Source organism: Brassica napus, chromosome A2 (genome assembly GCF_020379485.1).
Source record: "Brassica napus cultivar Da-Ae chromosome A2, Da-Ae, whole genome shotgun sequence".
Lineage (NCBI taxonomy): Eukaryota > Viridiplantae > Streptophyta > Magnoliopsida > Brassicales > Brassicaceae > Brassica > Brassica napus.
Genome location: NC_063435.1, coordinates 2623432 through 2642120, shown reverse-complemented (window position 1 = coordinate 2642120; position 18689 = coordinate 2623432). Strand labels below are relative to the sequence as shown.

The 18689-nt window shown below is 36.7% G+C and overlaps 3 protein-coding genes and 1 pseudogene across 3 annotated transcripts; all 4 read left to right on the top strand.

Moving 5' to 3' along the window:
* Positions 1 to 1385: 1385 nt before the first annotated feature.
* On the top strand, positions 1386 to 3146 carry LOC106431437 (NAC domain-containing protein 87). The gene is made up of 3 exons (XM_013872240.3): positions 1386 to 1827; positions 2068 to 2348; positions 2489 to 3146. Exons 1-3 carry the CDS (start codon positions 1626 to 1628, stop codon positions 3014 to 3016), a joined length of 1011 nt encoding a protein of 336 aa, XP_013727694.2. The 5' UTR covers positions 1386 to 1625; the 3' UTR covers positions 3017 to 3146.
* Positions 3147 to 6030: 2884 nt separating this feature from the next.
* On the top strand, positions 6031 to 10476 carry LOC111202250 (annotated as a pseudogene).
* A 1528-nt stretch (positions 10477 to 12004) lies between these two features.
* Positions 12005 to 16204, top strand: LOC106432518 (casein kinase 1-like protein HD16). The gene is made up of 15 exons (XM_013873361.3): positions 12005 to 12278; positions 12741 to 13140; positions 13234 to 13433; positions 13519 to 13588; positions 13669 to 13724; positions 13809 to 13880; positions 13972 to 14066; positions 14169 to 14235; positions 14319 to 14448; positions 14525 to 14743; positions 14824 to 14954; positions 15026 to 15200; positions 15275 to 15523; positions 15601 to 15789; positions 15897 to 16204. The coding sequence occupies exons 2-15, from the start codon at positions 12799 to 12801 to the stop codon at positions 15954 to 15956; spliced, it is 2055 nt and encodes a 684-aa protein (XP_013728815.1). The 5' UTR covers positions 12005 to 12278; positions 12741 to 12798; the 3' UTR covers positions 15957 to 16204.
* A 1140-nt stretch (positions 16205 to 17344) lies between these two features.
* On the top strand, positions 17345 to 18553 carry LOC106379219 (putative H/ACA ribonucleoprotein complex subunit 1-like protein 1). Its single transcript, XM_013819225.3, has 4 exons — positions 17345 to 17584; positions 17774 to 17922; positions 18018 to 18133; positions 18228 to 18553. The coding sequence occupies exons 1-4, from the start codon at positions 17443 to 17445 to the stop codon at positions 18391 to 18393; spliced, it is 573 nt and encodes a 190-aa protein (XP_013674679.2). The 5' UTR covers positions 17345 to 17442; the 3' UTR covers positions 18394 to 18553.
* Positions 18554 to 18689: the final 136 nt, after the last annotated feature.

Below are 18689 nucleotides of genomic sequence, written 5' to 3'. Positions count from 1 at the left end.
TCTAGTCAGCAACTTGGCGACTTAATATTTTCACCAAATTTTACAAAAGGTTATGAAAACTATGAACAATATTCTTTAAAGGGTTTTGGTTTATTTCAAACGTATTAAAATTATATGTTTACATTAACTGAACAGCACTATTTAAAAAAAAAAACTAATAACATGTACCTTAGTTTTTCGATCAATATATTTCACAAACTATAAGCATCAATTAAAAAATCCATCATCCGGTTTGTATTTCGCTTTTTGTTTTACCATTTACATAATATATTTTGATATACAAAACTCTGATATTATAATTTTAGTGTAAACATAATATTATGGATAAGATACATAATATAAATAATTACAAATATTATTCTAAAATAGTTAACGACTTCGTGCATTCTTGTTATGATTATGTAAATGAAAATTTTAACTTTCATATAGATTAGACTTTAGATTAAATAGAACTGGAAATCATATTAGAGCACATTGCTAATAATTAATTGATTAATTATATATAGTCTTTCTTCGGCTTCACTAGAAAGGCTTAAACAAACACCATAGAAAAGGCCACAGAGTTTTGAAGTAGATGAAGCAGTGTTAAACAAGTCAATAATATTCAATTAACTATAAATACTTTTTATATACACAGAAACAAAATAAACTTTAATCACACATATGACCGTTATTTATTATCTTAAAGTTGTGTATAAGAATCCGTATTAATTTCTCGACTTTTTGCTGAGGGCTATGATCTGTAGGATCTTATTAATCAAATTAAATAAATACATTCTTCAATCAAGGGTCCAAACATAAAAAAGGTATAACTTATAACCAGTTTTAGTGAATTTATTTTCCACACGTTTTTCTGTTTAACATCAATTAACTTCACAAGCGTTCTTTCCAACAGTTTGTTCTTTTTACAAAACCAGCTAATCCATATGCATAACAACAATAAACCTATAATTAAGAAAATAATTAATTATATATATGTAAAATCATATAAACTGTTTGAACAAAAACATTACTTGGTTTATTTTTAGCTAAATAAGTTAATTATAAAGACTGTTTTAAATCAAATCTAAAAACACAAGATATCATTTTAAGAAAAATCTCCAAGTTTGTCAAATGTATTATCAACGACTGATCTGGGCAATAAATAATGACCAAGATTAATAACTATAAATTTTATAAAATGTCAATTAATAAACCTAATTGTTGTCTATGTGAAGCTTGTTCAACAATTCAGGAAGTTGCTTGGAGCCTACGTATCTTTCAAAATCACCAAAAAGAAGGAAAAAAATGAAGAAACAAACAATAATATTTTATTTTTATTTAATTGCAAATATCCACTATTTCCTCTATATAAAGCCATTTTCCACTCTTTCAATACTTTTATTTTTTCTACCTTTAACTGCCCAAAAGATTCTCCAGCTAGCTTTCTCAAATCATTTTTCTTTCTTCATCACCTTCTTGTGTCTCTCTTTCTCTCTAAATAAGCATCCCATCTCTTTTTCTCTTTCAAGAAAATCTCTGAGTTCTTTCTCTTTTACTTTTGTTCCAATCTTTAAACTAAAAAAACAAAAGAGACAGATATAGATACACACATATCTATATAGATACAGTACTGTTTTATAGTCATGGCGGTTGTTGTTGAAGAAGGCGTGGTGTTGAATCATGGAGGTGAAGAGCTTGTGGATTTACCACCTGGATTCAGGTTTCATCCAACAGACGAGGAGATCATAACATTCTACCTCAAAGAAAAGGTTTTAGACAGCCGATTCACGGCTGTGGCCATGGGTGAAGCAGATCTCAACAAGTGTGAGCCCTGGGATTTGCCGAGTAAGTATAGCATTCAAGAAAATTTTCAATTACCAAACGTACACAAATTTCAATTCTTCTTTGACCATTTCAAGAGTGTTCACACATAAACACAAAAAGGCTAGCTTCTTGAATAAGTTTACCTATTCTTGAATCATATTTCAACACGGGACTAGCTTGTTTTTATCCAATTTTCCAAAAATAATTCAAAACCGTTTTAAGTAAAATGAAAGACTTCTTGATTTTTTTTGGTGTGTACAGAGAGAGCAAAGATGGGGGAGAAAGAGTTTTACTTCTTCTGTCAAAGGGACAGGAAATACCCGACCGGGATGAGGACGAACCGTGCGACCGAGTCCGGGTATTGGAAAGCGACCGGGAAGGATAAGGAGATCTTCAAAGGCAAAGGTTGTCTCGTTGGGATGAAGAAAACACTTGTGTTTTATAGAGGAAGAGCTCCACGAGGTGAAAAGACTAATTGGGTCATGCATGAATATCGTCTTGATGGCAAATATTCTCATCACAATCTCCCCAAATCCGCAAGGGTAAGTATATATAAAACTAACAATCATATTCTCAAATTTTGTTTTTGAAAAATAGATTCCAAAATGATGAAAATCTAGTTTAATTATTAGTACTCAAAATCAAAACTAATATTTTTGTTTGCTTGTGATCTTGATTACAGGACGAGTGGGTCGTGTGTAGGGTTTTTCACAAGAACAATCCTTCCACTACAACCCCACAAATGACAAGAATGCCCATTGAAAATCTCACAAGAATGGATTCTCTAGAGAACATTGATCATCTCCTAGACTTCTCATCTCTTCCTTCTCTCATGGATCCGAGTTTCATGGGTCAACACGACCAACACAACTTCAAACCTATCAACCCTCCAACCTATAACATCTCGTCACCAATCCAACCCCATCACTTCAACTCTAATTACCAATCAATATTTAACCACCAGGGTTATGGTTCTGCTTCTGGTTCCGGTTCTACATACAACAACAATAAGGAGATGATAAAGATGGAGCCGTCGCTTGTTAGTGTATCTCAAGAAACCTGTCTGAGCTCAGATGTGAACGCTACCACGACCATTGAGGTATCTTCGGGTCCGGTAATGAAGCAAGAGATGAGTATGACGGGAATGGTGAATGGTAGCAAGTCATATGAAGATTTATGTGACCTGAGGGGGGTCTTATGGGACTACTGATTCATTTTAGTTATGGTTATTTTATTATTTAAGTGTGATGAAAGAGTATATTTGTTGGTTTTAAGTCATGTAATTAATACATATACATATAGGATTTACTAGGGGGATTAATCCTAGTTATTTTGCTTCAGTGATCTTTATTTAGTTGATTGTTTAATTAGTTTAATAGTGTGGGCGAAACGGGATTGTGATCATTTGGGATTTTACTGCATAGGTGGATATATCTCCCTGTACATTGTATCATACTTATAAGAAATCTTCATATATATAGTTTCTCATAGAGTTTTAATTGCTGAGATTTGCGATATACGTTCTAGCATATTTGAGAAGAAAAAGAAAAGAAAAAAAAATTGTAGATTGATGGAGCCTGAATAAACTCAGAGAGATGAGAAAAACACAGCTCATGAACCATGTGAATGTTCCCCGAATCTGGGCAACATATTGGCCGTTCATATGCCCAATAATGTAGATTATACTGCTTATTTATAATCTCATTTAGTATATATATAAATAAACATTTCAACTATGAACAGTGATTAATGATGGGTTTCTTGTGAAAATATAATTCCAGATCCCTAAGTCTTATGTCTTAAGGAACTTCGTTATTACATCAATCACATTACGTTTTCTTACTAACTTCTTTTATAACTGAGTTTTTCGTACGTTTCATATCATTTAATTTGTTCACCACTTGTGAGTTGTGATTGCATCCGTTAGTACCATAAATACAGTTCTTTCTTTTTCTTAATATATAAATATATATATGGTATCTTAAGGAAATTTTTCTTGGGTCCTGAAGCACAAAGCTTGTCTTTACATGGAATAAGATATGGCTACAGATCTGTGTTTAAGATTTGGCAGCAGATCTGTTCTTTGGTTGAATGTACTATAATATTCTTAGAATTGAATTCTTTGATATTATTATATATACAAACGACAAAGACAGGTGTTTTAAAAGAAGCTACGCCAATTTGGAAAGCACCAAAGAAACAACATATTAGTAAATTTTAGAAAACCTTGAACATGTAGCGACTGTAAATATAAAGATCATGCCATGCATACATACCTTTCATATTTCCGTGATTTATAGATTCTTCTTGTCTTTAGTATGTATTGTTTTTCTATACCCTTAATGCTCTTAAAAAGTTTCAACCCTACATACGTACGTAGAGATTACCCAAATGACTAAAAATATATAAAAACTCGATTAACCATACATATATAAATGATGTCTTTGGTTCAATGTACTACTATGATTGTTTGGAAAAAGCGTGTGAGTCTCTTCCACCTCAAATTGAGGACATGAATCTCATTAATTATTTTTTTTGAATTTGGTCTCAAACCTAAATCATAGCATAATTTTTTTTGGTTGTATAAGCTTATAGTTTTTTTTTTCTATGAGCTTATAGTTGCTTACAACTAGACTATGTAAAAAAGATACTTCCGCCACAATAGAGAATAATTTCTTTTTTTTTTCTTTCACACAGATAATAATTTATTTATATATACCAGATCCTTCATTTCTCCACTTCCATAAGTTTTTTTTTTCCCAAAGGGATTAAGTGGGATATATATCTGCAAATTTGATTATTGGCAGATCACTGGTTCATATATATCCCACTTATGATATTCTTTTTGTATCATATTATGAGAAATGGATTTACAAATGAATGAATAGTAATTTTGGGAGAAAGGAAAAAGCATGAATGTATGCAATATCTCAATGCGCATGATATCAGGACTTTCCATTTAAAGCGAAGCTTTTAGATCGAAACTTGCAGCAAAGCTAACCGTTCTTTTTTTTGTTTTCCCCTTTTTCGGTTTCTAGATGATGATTTCTCTATCGCTTCTTTTCTACTGTCTCTTTATTTTTTTTCTTTCCTTTTCTTTCAATTTCTGAAATAATATTTGCATCAAACCATATATAACTACAATCATTGTCTTCCGGAAGATATATACATAGAATGATATTTTTTGTTTATCCCTTTTTCGAATTTGCTTGATGATTGTGATTTAAAAATTTGTATTAGTTTTGTTTTCTGTCATCACCTAAATTCAAAACGATGGAATGAGATTTTTTTTGTTTATCCCTCTTTCGAATTTGCTTGATGATTGTGATTTAAACTTTTGTATTAGTTATATTTTCTGTCATCACTTAAATTCAAAACGATGGAAACCAAGTGTGACTTTCTACAAAACATAAATATTTTCTTTAACCTAATATTCAACCTTTCACATATGAAACTGGATTTATGTACATACGATATTATTACAAAGCAAAATATTGGTGACTAACGTAAAAATTTCTGTATTTTCTTTTTTGATCAAACACATAATTTCTTTATATCACGAATATATAACATTATAATTAAATCAACTAGTGATGCGACAACACTAATAATACATCCTACTCAATCAAAATAATATAACTAAAAAGCGTAATTTGTTGGACAAAGAGATTTGACGGTCACATGCAGTCATGCATTAGCCAATGGCTTTCTACCTCCACAGCTTCGCCTTCCTTGCACGATCCAAACCTCGTACCATTTAGAAATGTTATTTTCTTAACCGGTCCAAAGCGGTTATATTCGTAGATCCGATTTTCTACACACTTGTTGCAGTTTCTCACAAGGTTGTATTTTACAGCTGATTTGTTATATCACTAATTCGAATATAATTTCATATATTTGTACGATTTCGATGTTAAGAGAACAATCACTCCACACAACAACATAGGCCCACGGATTCGGCTAGTTTGCTTTTTGGGATAGTTTGGTCCCGTAAAATTTCGCCGAATTGATACCGAAAAAATATTCGGTGTTTGGTTCTCGGGTAATTTGGTCTCAAAAAATTTTACCGCAATTTTTGGTTTTGCGGTTAGTTCGGTTAAATTTTTGGTTTAAATTAAATAAATTTGAAAATTTTCAGTTCAAATTTTGGTTAGTTTAGTTATTTCGGTTAATTCGATTCGGATTTTGATTAGTTCGGTTCAACATTTCATGTAATATTGGTACTGTTTGAAAGATGATTACCGAACTGAAAACCAAATTTTATAGAAAACCGAACAAATCGACTACCAAACCGAAAATTAATTTTTTTTTTTGTTACCGAATCAAACTAACCGAAAACCAAAATTTCCGGTTCGGTTAAAAATCTCAGCCCCACAACAACACATTTCATTTTCACTTTTGTTTTCAGGATTAGGATTAGATACTGTGGTTGTGGTATGATATAAGTGCGGTTTGTATGAGATAAATGCATATTGTGAGATAATTGCAAAAAAAACCAAACACTGTCAGCGAAACCTTCCGAGCTAAACAAAAAATTATCGGAGTCTCTTCTCTGGTTGGACAGTACTAATGGGAGCGAGTCGGAAGCTACAAGGCGAGATAGATCGGGTGCTGAAGAAGGTTCAAGAAGGTAGCAGCCCCCCACAATGATCATCTATAGTAGTACATAAGCTTCGAATTCAAATGTGTAGCCTTTCATCCACATTACTGTTGAATTGAGTTTGCTGAAGCAGTGTTAAGGAAGAATTTGATCCATGGCTGTGTTTAGGTTTAGTTTAATCTCTGGTCTAAAGTACATGGTGATGATTTCAATCAAAGTCGTCATCTTTACATCGTATAAGTAAAGCTTGCCTAGCAAATTGAAGAAAAGATTTGATTTTTAATTCGTTTGAGGCGGTGGTTTTGCTTGTCGTACTCTTAGTTGCCCTCTAGCGAGTTTTATTTGGTTTCATATAGCTGAAAGGAGTAGCTCCATCTCTGTTATTAGCATTATATACCTGCTATGTTGTTCTGTTGTGAAGGAATCTTATTACCTATTTGTTGTAGACTCCACTGAGAAGAATGTCTGTCCTTTGATTTAGATCAGTGCATCATATGAGCAGTCCCTGGTTGACGGTTGGAAGCTCATTAAGCGAGAAATGGAGAGTTTAAGATCTGTGAGAAAGAGACTAAGACAAAAGCTTTCTCTAAGGAAGGATTGGGTCAGCGACTCAGCAACCTAAAACTCTAAGCATTTCTCCACGTTTTGGTCGATTTACATAGTGCGTAAACCTCTTTTTAGTAGTCTGGCTACTGATTGTGTCTGCTTTGTGTTCAATAGGACCCAAAAGAGAAAGCAAAGTCAGAGACAAGAGCTTGGTTGAACAACGTGGTAAGTTGCTTTGCCGCCTTCATGCTTATTTGTTGATTCTCGATCCCCCTTCTTTTAACAGAACGTCAAGGAGAATTTATGTTAATGGTGTTTGTGAAACACCTAGGCTAATTATTGTTTATATGCAAGGGAAACTAGGTAGTGAGGTTCTTTTGGTTAAATCATTGCTGTAGCTAGCGATTCACCTTTCATTTTCTTGTATTTTGTTAGGTGAGTGAACTCGAGTCACAGATTGATAGCTTTGAAGCTGAATTGGAAGGAGTTTCTGTGAAAAAAGAAAAGACTAGGCCGCCCAGATTGTTTATGTTGGCTCTGTTCGGGTAAATATTCCTATATCCCTTTGTCGAATTTTTTTTGTTTGTTTATGTTACTTGATTTTGGCTTTGTTTCGGAGCATAAGTTTGCCAACACATCATCAGAGTACTTCTCAAGAGAAGACAGAGGATACGACTTTACCGGAGAGCAATTCTGAGACACCACCAAAAGCTCCTCCTCAAAAGAATAGTGCAAGCCTTCACTCAGCACCATCAACACCCGTTGGAGGACGTCCAAGTTTGAATGTGCCCGTCAGCAATGTTTTAAATGCACCAGTTACCATATCAACTTCTATTCCTGTTCAAACTTCCGCAGAAAGTATGGGAAGTTTGTCTCCAGTGTCTGCCAAGGAAGAAGATGCAACAGCCTTGCCTTCCCCTAAACCACCTTCATCTGTTGCTGATGCTCCCTTGAGGGGCATTGGTAGAGTTAGCATCCCCAATTAGCCCCAACCAAGCCAGCCTCCGTCTCCAATTCCAGCTAATGGAGCTCGCATTTGTGTTACTTCAGCAGCTGAAGTTGCAAAGAGAAATATAATGGGAGTTGAGAGCAACGTCCAACCTCCAACTTCTCCACTGAGCAAAATGGTGTTGCCACCAACTGCGAAGGGTAACGATGGAACTACCTCTGATATCAACCCTAGTGAAGTTGCGGCTAGTATCGGTAGAGCCTTTTCACCGTCTGTTGTATCTGGTTCGCAGTGGATCACTTTCAGAGTCGGAATGAAACGGTGAGTGTTTTAAATATAACCCAAGGATCCGTGGGACATTTGCACTATCTTTAAGTTGGTAGTCTGAGCAATATAATGGCTTTATTTGTTAGCTTTTCGCCTATTCTGGAACGTACTTCAGAAAAAAAACATCAGAGTACTTTTATGTGTAACTCTGTGTAGAATAGGGTTTACACTCTAATGTAAGGTCTCTGTGAGATATTTTCCTGGGGCTTTGCATCCAATGACTTTGGTTAGTGCTTATTTGTGGTTTGTTAGGCATGCCTTCTCTATCCGGAGGAAACGAGAAGCAGTTTTCTTCACAACAGCAAAATCCTCTCTTAGAGCAGGTACCATATTTTATTTTGTTTGAATGTTGTGTACTTACAAGGTCTTGGGAACGATTGTTAAAAAATTATGGAGTAATCACATGATTAATAGTACCCAAAACATTCCATCATAATAAGATATTATATTTTCTAAACTCTAATCTGTCTTGCAGAGCTCTGCCATCTCTCCTCAGGGTAGCTTGGGGATACAAGCACCAGGTTTTAATGTCATGAGTCTGCCTCCTTACAGCAGCAATCAAATGCCATGACTCAACAATTGGGTCAGCAGCCTTATGTTACAGGTAAAAAAAAACCACCGTTTAGGACACCTCAGTGGTTTAGAGTGTCATTGTGGACAGTTTCTGTGTTTAACAACTAACGTCTGTGGTAAAAAATACAATCTAAGATGTATATTATTCGATTATAAGCATAAAAACGATCTAGGATTTACATTTTTTTACTATAATCATTTTTTTTGTGAAGCTAAACACTTAGCGATAGAGTTCTGCAAATTTTGGAGTTAATTAAATCATAGGTTGGGCGCTCTTTTTGGTTTCGACTTCTGAAAGTATATAGCGAAGTAAGAGACCTGTTCTTGATGTGTGCACAGATGTAGATCATGCGAGAAATGATGATCAGCTGCAGCAAAACTTACCTGATGATTTAACATCCAAATGAGGATGATTCTAAAGGTCGATTTGATACCTCGGTAACCCTTATCTGTACTCACATTTTATTACTCGTTAGTATCTCCTTGATATACGCTTTCATTCTCAGATACCTTTGAACGAAAAGTTTTAACTTATTATGTCTTTGTTGGTGTTGTTGAGTGTTTTTCTTTGTCATTCCTTCACTAAACTTCACATATGAAGTTTAATAGTGAATGTGGTCTATAATGGAGACACGGAGCAATAATAGCTGTAATTTGTTTAACCAAGCTGGCCTCTTATCCTACCTACTTTGGTCTTTTTGTTGTATCTACAGTCGGGAATGCCCAGCTACATGTTGGATACAGTACAGGTGACTAGGGACGGTCCTGATTTCTCTCCTGGACAACCCATACAACCCAGCTAACCTTCAAGTAGCCTCGGTGTCATTTGACGTAGACGTCACTCCGAATTAGGAGCCGTTGGTGACCCTTCAGCTTTAGGGCCAATGCATGATCAGTTGCACAATCTCCAGATGCTTGAAGCTGCTTACTATAGACTTCCTCAACCCAAAGATTCAGAACGTCCCAGAACCTATACACCGGTACACCATTCTTCTGAATTCTCTTTGGCTTTATATCTGATATCTCTTCTATGACTTTGAACAGAGGAACCCAGCAATCACACCTCAAACATTTCCACAAACACAAGCGCCAATCGTAAACAACCCTTTGTTCTGGGAACGTTTAGGCAGCGTTGCTTATGGAACGGATACTTTGTTCTTTGCATTTTATTATCAGCAGGTAACCAAAGACTCAACGCTCCATCGTTTATTTTGTCGGTTTAGTGCTGTTCTTTTATTCTTTGTTTTTTTCTTGGGTATGGTTAGAACTCGTATCTAGCTGCAAAAGAGCTGAAGAAACACAGTCATGGAGATACCACAGAAAGTTCCAACACTTGGTTTCAAAGACATAAAGAGCCAAAGATTGCAACTGATGAGTATGAACAAGGAGCCTACGTTTACTTTGATTTCCAAACCCCCAAAGACGAGAGTCAAGAAGGAGGATGGTAATGATTTGATGTTCTTGTCTTTTTCTTTGTACGAGTTCACATTTGAATACAGATACCTTGAAGTCCGTATAGGAAAAAAAAAAGGAGAGACTATATGTAAATAGACTCTTCCGAAATGCTATTTGTAAGTCAATTTTTACACTTTTCTTCTCAGTAAACTAATTACTTTTTCGTTTCAAAGTTTGAGAACTTTTTGTTGAAGACTAATGAGATGCAGTTCAAAATGCATATTAGTATTGGTCTTTGCTTCTTCACGATTGATATGCCTTCTCATTGAAGTGCTTTATGGAATGTTTGGTTGAACCTTGAAAGCGAAAGGACATTAACTCTTTTTTCCAACATTTTTTTATTACATGCGGTGGGAAAATAATTTTGTTGAAAGAACTAAATAGTAAATTCTACAAAAATTTGTAAATATGCCTAAACGACATTTTACACTAATCGTCAAATTCATTTTTTATATATTTTGCAAAAAAAGGCTGAAGAGTATGTGGGTAGACATTCGCGTCTGGCAAACCAAGGAAAAGAAAGAAGAAAGAAAGAGTGGTTCCAGAGAAAGTTAGAGAGTATTTTTGGGTTCCGGCGGTCGGTCGGCGCGTGAGCGTCCGTGCCGCCGCCGGAGTCTTTTCTTCCTTCAGAATAAATCACCGGTCGTTGTTTCCTCTTCTTCTCCTCCGATTTCTGTCTGTCGGAGCTCTGGTCACCCAACAACCGCGTGGTTGTGGTTCTGGAGTCACGACGCGGTTTGCGGGAAGGAGGGGATAGTTAAGTTGAGTTTTTCGGTTTCCGGGAGACGGAGGCTCTCATAGATCCGTCATCGCCGGACTTTGCATCCGCGGCGGGGAAGATTCCTTAGTTCCGTCGTCGTCGGCTCTAGTCCCCGGGGGGTGAAGGCTTTCACAGCTTCGCGTCGCCGGATCTCGTCCCCTAGTCCTTTAGGGTTTCGTCCTTTTAGTTTATTTTTTTCTCATCGCTTAGGTTTAGGTTTGTTTGTGTTATGGCCGGAGGGAGTGAGGCTCTCCGGTGGAATCGGTTCAAGTTGCATGCGTTTGTTTCTTTGGGTGGTTGCGGTGAACTGTGTTGGGGGAGCTCTTGCCATGGCGATCGATGCTCTCCGGTTTAAGAGGCCCAAAGATGTTTGAGGTGAGGTTTGGCGGAGCTGCGGTGCTCCGTTTTGGCCGAGAGATCCGAAGGCTGGATCTCCGGCGAAGATGAGAGGTGGTGGAGATGAGTCGTCCGTGTGACACGTGCCCCTCGTCGTCGAGGATGGCAACACGTGTCCTTGCTTTGGAAAAGCTGTTCATTCGACGCGGCTGCTCTCTCTCCTGGTGGGAGATTAGGGTTTCTCAAGTTGGGCCGGAAGGTTATGGGCCCAGTTGGTTTATCGGGTTTAGTTTTAGTATGGGCTTTTATTGTAATGTTTCTGGGCTTGGCCCATATCCTTTAATATATAAAATCATATTGACGGGAAAAAAAAAAAGTATGTGGGTAGACACGGCCTCACACGTGCTTTTTTATTGGATACAAGTCACATTGCATACATACGAACGTGTTGAATTAGTATATTAATAAATTTAAAATCATATGAGCAAAACGGAAGTAAACAGCAATAATAACACCCATTAACATATAAAAATGACTACAAATATCTTATTAAATTCAAAATGAAGTTTTTTTTTTGAAAATAGAAGAAAATAAAATAAAAATCTTTCACCAAATATATATGCTAGAATTTAATTTGTAAAAAGTTGATCAATCCAAGACAGCAAAAAAAAAAAAGAAAGCCTTGTATCCCAAATCTGCACATCCTCTCATCTTCAATCTTCATTATTAATAAACCTAAATCTATCTAAAAAGTTGTATCTCTCTCTCTCTCTCTTTGGGGGGTGCTTCACAGCTACAAAAGTTTTAACCTTTTTAAATCGGCCGTACTTGGAGGAGGAGGAGGAGGAGGAGCTTTTCCGTTTCTCATTCTGAAATATTTCTAAGGAGAGATCTGAAAGTTTTCGTTCCTTTTAACCGATCATCTGGTAAACTGTTTGCAACATCTCGTTTTTGATTTGATGGTGATGGTTATGTTGTTTTGATTGTTTTCATCGTTAAAGTCTGTTACTTTGTGTTGTTTTCTGGAAGATCTAGCTTTTGGATGATGATGATTTTGAATATAAATATGACTACTTTGTTATGCTGAGAAGAATCACCAGAGGTTTGTGTTGATCAATATGTTGTTAGATTCTCTTTGATGTATTGACCATCATCAGCTCTCGTTGATGATGTTTCTTAGCGACTAAATGATGATTTTGAATACTCTTTGAGCCTAAAGATGATAACTTTATGGTCTGAGTTTGGTTTACATTTGCTTTTTGAGTTTGATTGCTTCTCTGTTTGATTGTAGCTTTGGTGTGCTCTCTTGTAGATTGTGAAGGACATGGCAAATGATATTGTTTTCTTTACCTTCTGATTAACTAAACTCTTATCTTCTCTTTATGCAGGTTTTGTAAACGGGTTAACTGAAAGAAGAAGATTTCTTACGCGTTGTATGGAGTAAGAATGCCAGAGTTAAGAAGTGGAGCACGTAGATTGAGACAACCAAACCCTCAGGTGATTGATCAGGCGGAGAATATTGAGCTTCCTCCTCAAGCTGCAACAAGGAGAAGAGGTGGTGGTGGTGGTAGAGGAAGGGGAAACGCCGCGAAAGCCGCTGCACCTCCAAGACCAACTGGTAGAGGACGAGGCATCAGGTTGATAGATTTAGAGGCAGAGCCTTGTGAGGTTCGTCCAGTGGTAGGTGAACCTGTAGCTGCTGATAAGGGTGTCGCTATGGAAGGTGGTAGCCCGGATAAGGCAGTGGGTGTTGAAGAAGATCCCAGCTCAGCTCCAGTCCCTGAAAGGGTAAAACTTTTCATGCTAATCTCTCATGACATTCAGTTCACCAAGTTTGTTTTTTCATTTGAGGAAAGATTTTGATTTTGTATTTCTGTATAGGTACAAGTTGGAAACTCCCCTGTTTATAAGACTGAGAGGAAGCTCGGTAAAGGAGGGTTTGGTCAAGTTTTTGTTGGTAGAAGAGTGAGTGGTGGCAGCGATAGGATTGGTGCAGATGCAATTGAGGTGGCTCTGAAATTTGAGCACCGGAATAGCAAAGGATGCAATTTTGGCCCACCTTACGAGTGGCAAGTGTACAAGTAAGACTTGCCTGTAATCTTTCTTAATTTTCATGCCAAGTTTCTCTTATTGTTTTCATCTTATCTCTCTCCTTTTGTTGTATAGTACACTCAACGGTTGCTATGGAGTTCCTGCGGTACATCATAAGGGTCGTCAAGGAGATTTTTACATTCTTGTATGTATTTTTAGTCTGAACATACTTTGAGATTGACCGTGTTTATCATGTTTTGAGGAACGTTTTAATAAATATTTCAGGTCATGGACATGCTTGGCCCAAGCCTCTGGGATGTTTGGAACTCTTCAGGGCAATCGTAAGCACTCTTCTCCTCGCACCACACTTTCTTTTTCTTTTGCAAGATTTTTTCATATGACTCATGTTCATTGACATGTGGCAGGATGTCTCCAAATATGGTAGCCTGCATTGCGGTTGAGTCCATTTCTATTCTTGAGAAATTTCATATGAAAGGGTTAGTGAAATTATTTTCTTTCTAACTTCTTGGCTAATATGACTTAATTGAGCTGATTTTTATGCCATGTTATATTCTTAAATCAAACTAGGTTTGTCCATGGAGATGTGAAGCCTGAAAACTTTTTACTCGGTCAACCTGGAACAGCAGATGAGAAGAAACTCTACCTTGTTGATCTTGGTCTAGGTGAGTTTTTTTTACTAATATACTTTTATGAGCAACGTTAATCATTATTTACTAGTTTCTTCTCTTTTGTATTAGTGTTCACATAATCTTTCTTTCTTTCAGCATCAAAATGGAAAGATTCGCACTCAGGCCATCATGTTGAATATGATCAAAGACCTGATGTGTTCAGGTATTGTCATTATTGTATTTTTGTTCTTTCCTATGTATATAGAAATTATTATTTTTTACATGTTTATAATGTTTTGCATGCAGGGGAACAATAAGGTATGCAAGTGTTAATGCACATCTAGGTCGTACTGGAAGTCGGAGAGATGATCTGGAGTCATTGGCTTATACTTTAATTTTTCTCCTCAAGGGAAGATTGCCATGGCAAGGTTACCAGGTCTGTTTTCGTGACCTTACAGCTTCTTCATTGTAATTAGTTACGTGTATTCATTTTTCACTGTTTCTTTTTGCAGGGTGATAACAAGAGCTTTCTTGTTTCCAAGAAAAAGATGTCAACATCTGCTGAATTAATGTGCTGTTTTTGTCCACCACCGTTTAAGCTATTCCTAGAGGCAGTTACTAATATGAAGTTTGACGAGGAGCCCAACTATGCAAAGCTTATTTCGATTTTTGATACTTTAATTGAACCATCTGCTTTATCTAGACCAATTAGAATTGATGGAGCTCTTAAGGTTGCTATCTTCTCAGTTCATATGCTTATTTTCTTGACTTTGTATATAAATCTTTTCTGAAAGTGCTTCTTTTGGCATAGGTTGGGCAAAAACGAGGAAGATTGCTTCTTAATCTGGAAGAGGATGAACAGCCGAAGAAGAAAATCAGAATAGGCAGTCCTGCTACTCAGTGGATCTCAGTCTATAACTCTCGTCGTCCCATGAAACAGAGGTGAATACTTTTTCATTCATTAAGTCAAGTTCCTCTCAAACTGTTTTAATCTTAAAAAAATTCCTTTGTAGATATCACTACAATGTGGGAGACTCGAGGCTGGACTCGCACGTACAGAAGGGTAATGAAGATGGGCTTTTGATTAGCTGTGTAGCATCATCAGTTAATCTCTGGGCACTCATTATGGATGCTGGAACTGGATTCACTTCTCAAGTCTATGAATTGTCAACCGTCTTCCTGCACAAGGTAATCAGTTGAAGCAAATAGGAATCAATCTGATTAGTAGCAAATTAGTTAACTCACTATATGTTTTTCCGCAGGAGTGGATTATGGAACAGTGGGACAAGAACTACTATATAAGTTCGATAGCTGGTTCAGATAACGGGAGCTCGTTAGTTGTTATGTCAAAAGGAACTTCTTATTCTCAGCAGTCATACAAAGTCAGCGACTCGTTTCCATACAAGTGGATAAATAAGAAATGGAAAGAAGATTTTCATGTAACGTCTATGACAACTGCTGGTAATCGCTGGGGTGTGATCATGTCGAGGAACTCTGGCTTCTCTGATCAGGTAGGTTTCCTTCTCCTTACCTGACATTTATTTTCTTGTTGTCTGGTCTGGTAGCTTACCTGATGTTGCGTTGAAAGGTGGTGGAGCTTGACTTTTTGTACCCAAGCGATGGAATACATAGGAGGTGGGAGAGTGGGTATAGAATAACATCAATGGCAGCAACTGCGGATCAAGCAGCTTTTATTTTAAGCATACCAAAGCGTAAACTGAATGATGAAACTCAAGAGACTCTTCGCACTACTGCCTTTCCAAGTACTCATGTCAAGGTTTGTTTCTTAAATTTTGAACAAAGACTGGATCTTTTTTGCTTTTGTTTTGTTTCGATATACTGACATTAGAATTTGGGCTGTGTTTGTTGTATTTTTCTTTTCAGGACAAGTGGGCGAAGAATCTGTACATTGCATCAATATGCTATGGCAGGACAGTGTGCTGATACACACACGCAGCATCATATGTTCTGTTGGAAAGCCAAAGACAACTGGAGCTGCTTGAGGAGTTATAAGGGTAAAACCAGACGCAGCCTGATTGTTGAATGCGTCTTGGTATGTATGTAACAAAAGAAAGAAAAGAGAAGATGGAATTAGTAATAGATGGATTTGAGAGCTTTTTAAGCCTTCAAGTGTGTGCTTATTTATTGTTATCATTTGCCTTGTTCAAAGCGTCTCTAGACTTGTTCCTGTTTTTTCTTTCTTCTTATACGTCTGATAAGTGAGGTGAGAAAGCAAAACCAAACTTAAACCTACATAAGAGAAGCATACTTGAATATATATATAGGCTATGCAGAGTTTGGATTTGGATTTACGTATACTAATAATGGAGCTACTTAGCTCAAATTATTGAATCTATACTCTTCAATATGCATTGCATAAACACAAGTATACATACATGTAATAATAGTTTGGTTATAGCAACAACAAAAAAAAATTCTATGTAGTCTACAAAAGGCGGCATGGGCTTTTTGTCGGAAAGACCCGAATTTTTTTTGTTCGGTTACGGATAATGTCATTTATCCCATAAAGTTTCATTAAGAAGAATCGGTGGGTTTTGAATCTGATCCGAACTGAACTCTAGATCCGGTCGGGTAACAATGGATCCAAATTTTAATAACTTTACTTGAATATCTACTGCATGTATATAGTAAATTTTGGGTGTAATATTACTATATATATGCAGTAGAAATTAGGGTAAATTATAAAATTTAAGTCCACTTTTATCCTACCGGATCTAGGGTTCAGTTCTGGTCAGATCTAAAACCCATAAATTAGGTGAAATATATCTGAATTGTACTCAAAACTTATAAAATAGATCCAAAAAATTACGAAATAACCAATCCAAAAGTATTAAAACATATAAAAAATATCCAAAAGATCAAGAAATTATAAACAGACGGTCAAAAATACATAAAAAAACCTTAAACCACAAAAAATGACCCGAAAACATTAAAAAATACAAAAAAGTATCTAAAAATTCGAAACATAACCGAAACCACTTGTATCAGAATATTACAGGTTTATTACATGCATAAAATTGTCTACCTGAATCCCAGATTCTACCTAAAACCAAAATTTTCCAAATACTTAGTTATGTCAAAATATCTAAAATCTGAATAACTCAAACCATACCCGTATTCGAAAGGACCCGAGGACCGACTCGAAAACCCAACCCGAAGATCTGCACGCCTAGGCCTAGTTTACAAGCAAGCCTACCAAAATATGTCAACTCGTTAAAAGCCTTTTAACCTGTCTGGTTCGATGCACGGTTCAATTCCCGGTTTAGTTGTAACCGGTTTGTGATTGCTCAAAACCCTAGTCGCACCCTTTTTTATCATTATTGTGAACAAGTAGTCACCTCGACAATTAAAACCTTAAACCCTATTGAGCGAGAAGCAGAGCGCAGTAGAAAGTAAAAAAAACCAAAAGATGAGACCACCACGTGGCGGCGGAAGCTTCAGAGGAAGAGGAGGAAGAGATGGTGGCGGACGTTTTAATCGTGGAGGTGGCCGCTTTGGTGGTGGTGGTGGAGGTGGCTGGCGCGACGAAGGACCTCCCGACCAAGTCGTAGGTTCGTTTTCTCTCCTCTCTTGGTTTCGCTCTCACTTTACAGCTCAAGCAGAAGTCTTTATTAACAAAAGTTGTCACCTTTGACAAATTAGTCTTATCCCTTTGTTAGAGTCATCTTTAAGTTAAAGGTATAAACTTTGTGAAGTTATTCGTTATGACAAAGTTTCTTTCTTTCGTTGGGTTATAACAGAAGTTGCAACGTTTGTTCATGCTTCTGAGGGTGATGCTGTGACCAAGCTCTGCCAAGAGAAAATCCCTCACTTTAATGCCCCAATCTACCTACAGAACAAGACTCAGATTGGGAAAGTAGATGAGATCTTTGGTCCCATTAATGAATCTGTTAGTGTTTATTCTCGTTTTCTCTCTCTCTCTCTCTCTCTCTGTGCCTTCTTCTCTGCTTACTAATAGTGAAACCATTGATTCCTTTTGTTCAGCTGTTTTCTATCAAGATGATGGAAGGTATTGTAGCTACCTCATATACCGAAGGGGACAAGTTCTACATTAACCCTCTTAAGCTAATGCCCCTAGCAAAATTCCTTCCACAGCCAAAGTAAGCATCTTTCTGTTGTTGAGTCTCCTTAGGTTTCAAGTGTTAGTACATGTCTTTTAACAAGAGTCTTGTTATGTTTTTGTTTTTCTTGCAGGGGACAATCTACTGGAGTTCGTGGGAGAGGCAGAGGTACTTCTAGGGGCCGTGGAGGATTCTCAACCAGAGGTGCTTCTAGGGGCCGTGGAGGATTCTCCAGCTTTAGAGGTGCTCCCAGGGGGCGTGGAGGATTCTCCAGAGGCCGTGGGAGAGGAGGATACTAACCTTATAGCCTTAGTTGCTTGTAGTTTTTGCTTTTTAATCTTGGGTAATGAAAAATGTTTTAATAACCATTATATGGTAATAATTGTTTTCCAGTTTCTAGTTTTTGGTACTTTGGTTTTATCAAGTGACCCAGTAGTAAAATGTTGATCAATTATCAGAGTCCATGGTTCTACTTCTATCAAGCTCTTTTCTGTATGAATAAGTTTGATATAAATAAATTCATGATGTACCTCAACTTTGACAAAAACGATATGACTTTTATCCAATTGTGTAATTGCGCCGCGTTGACAAACTT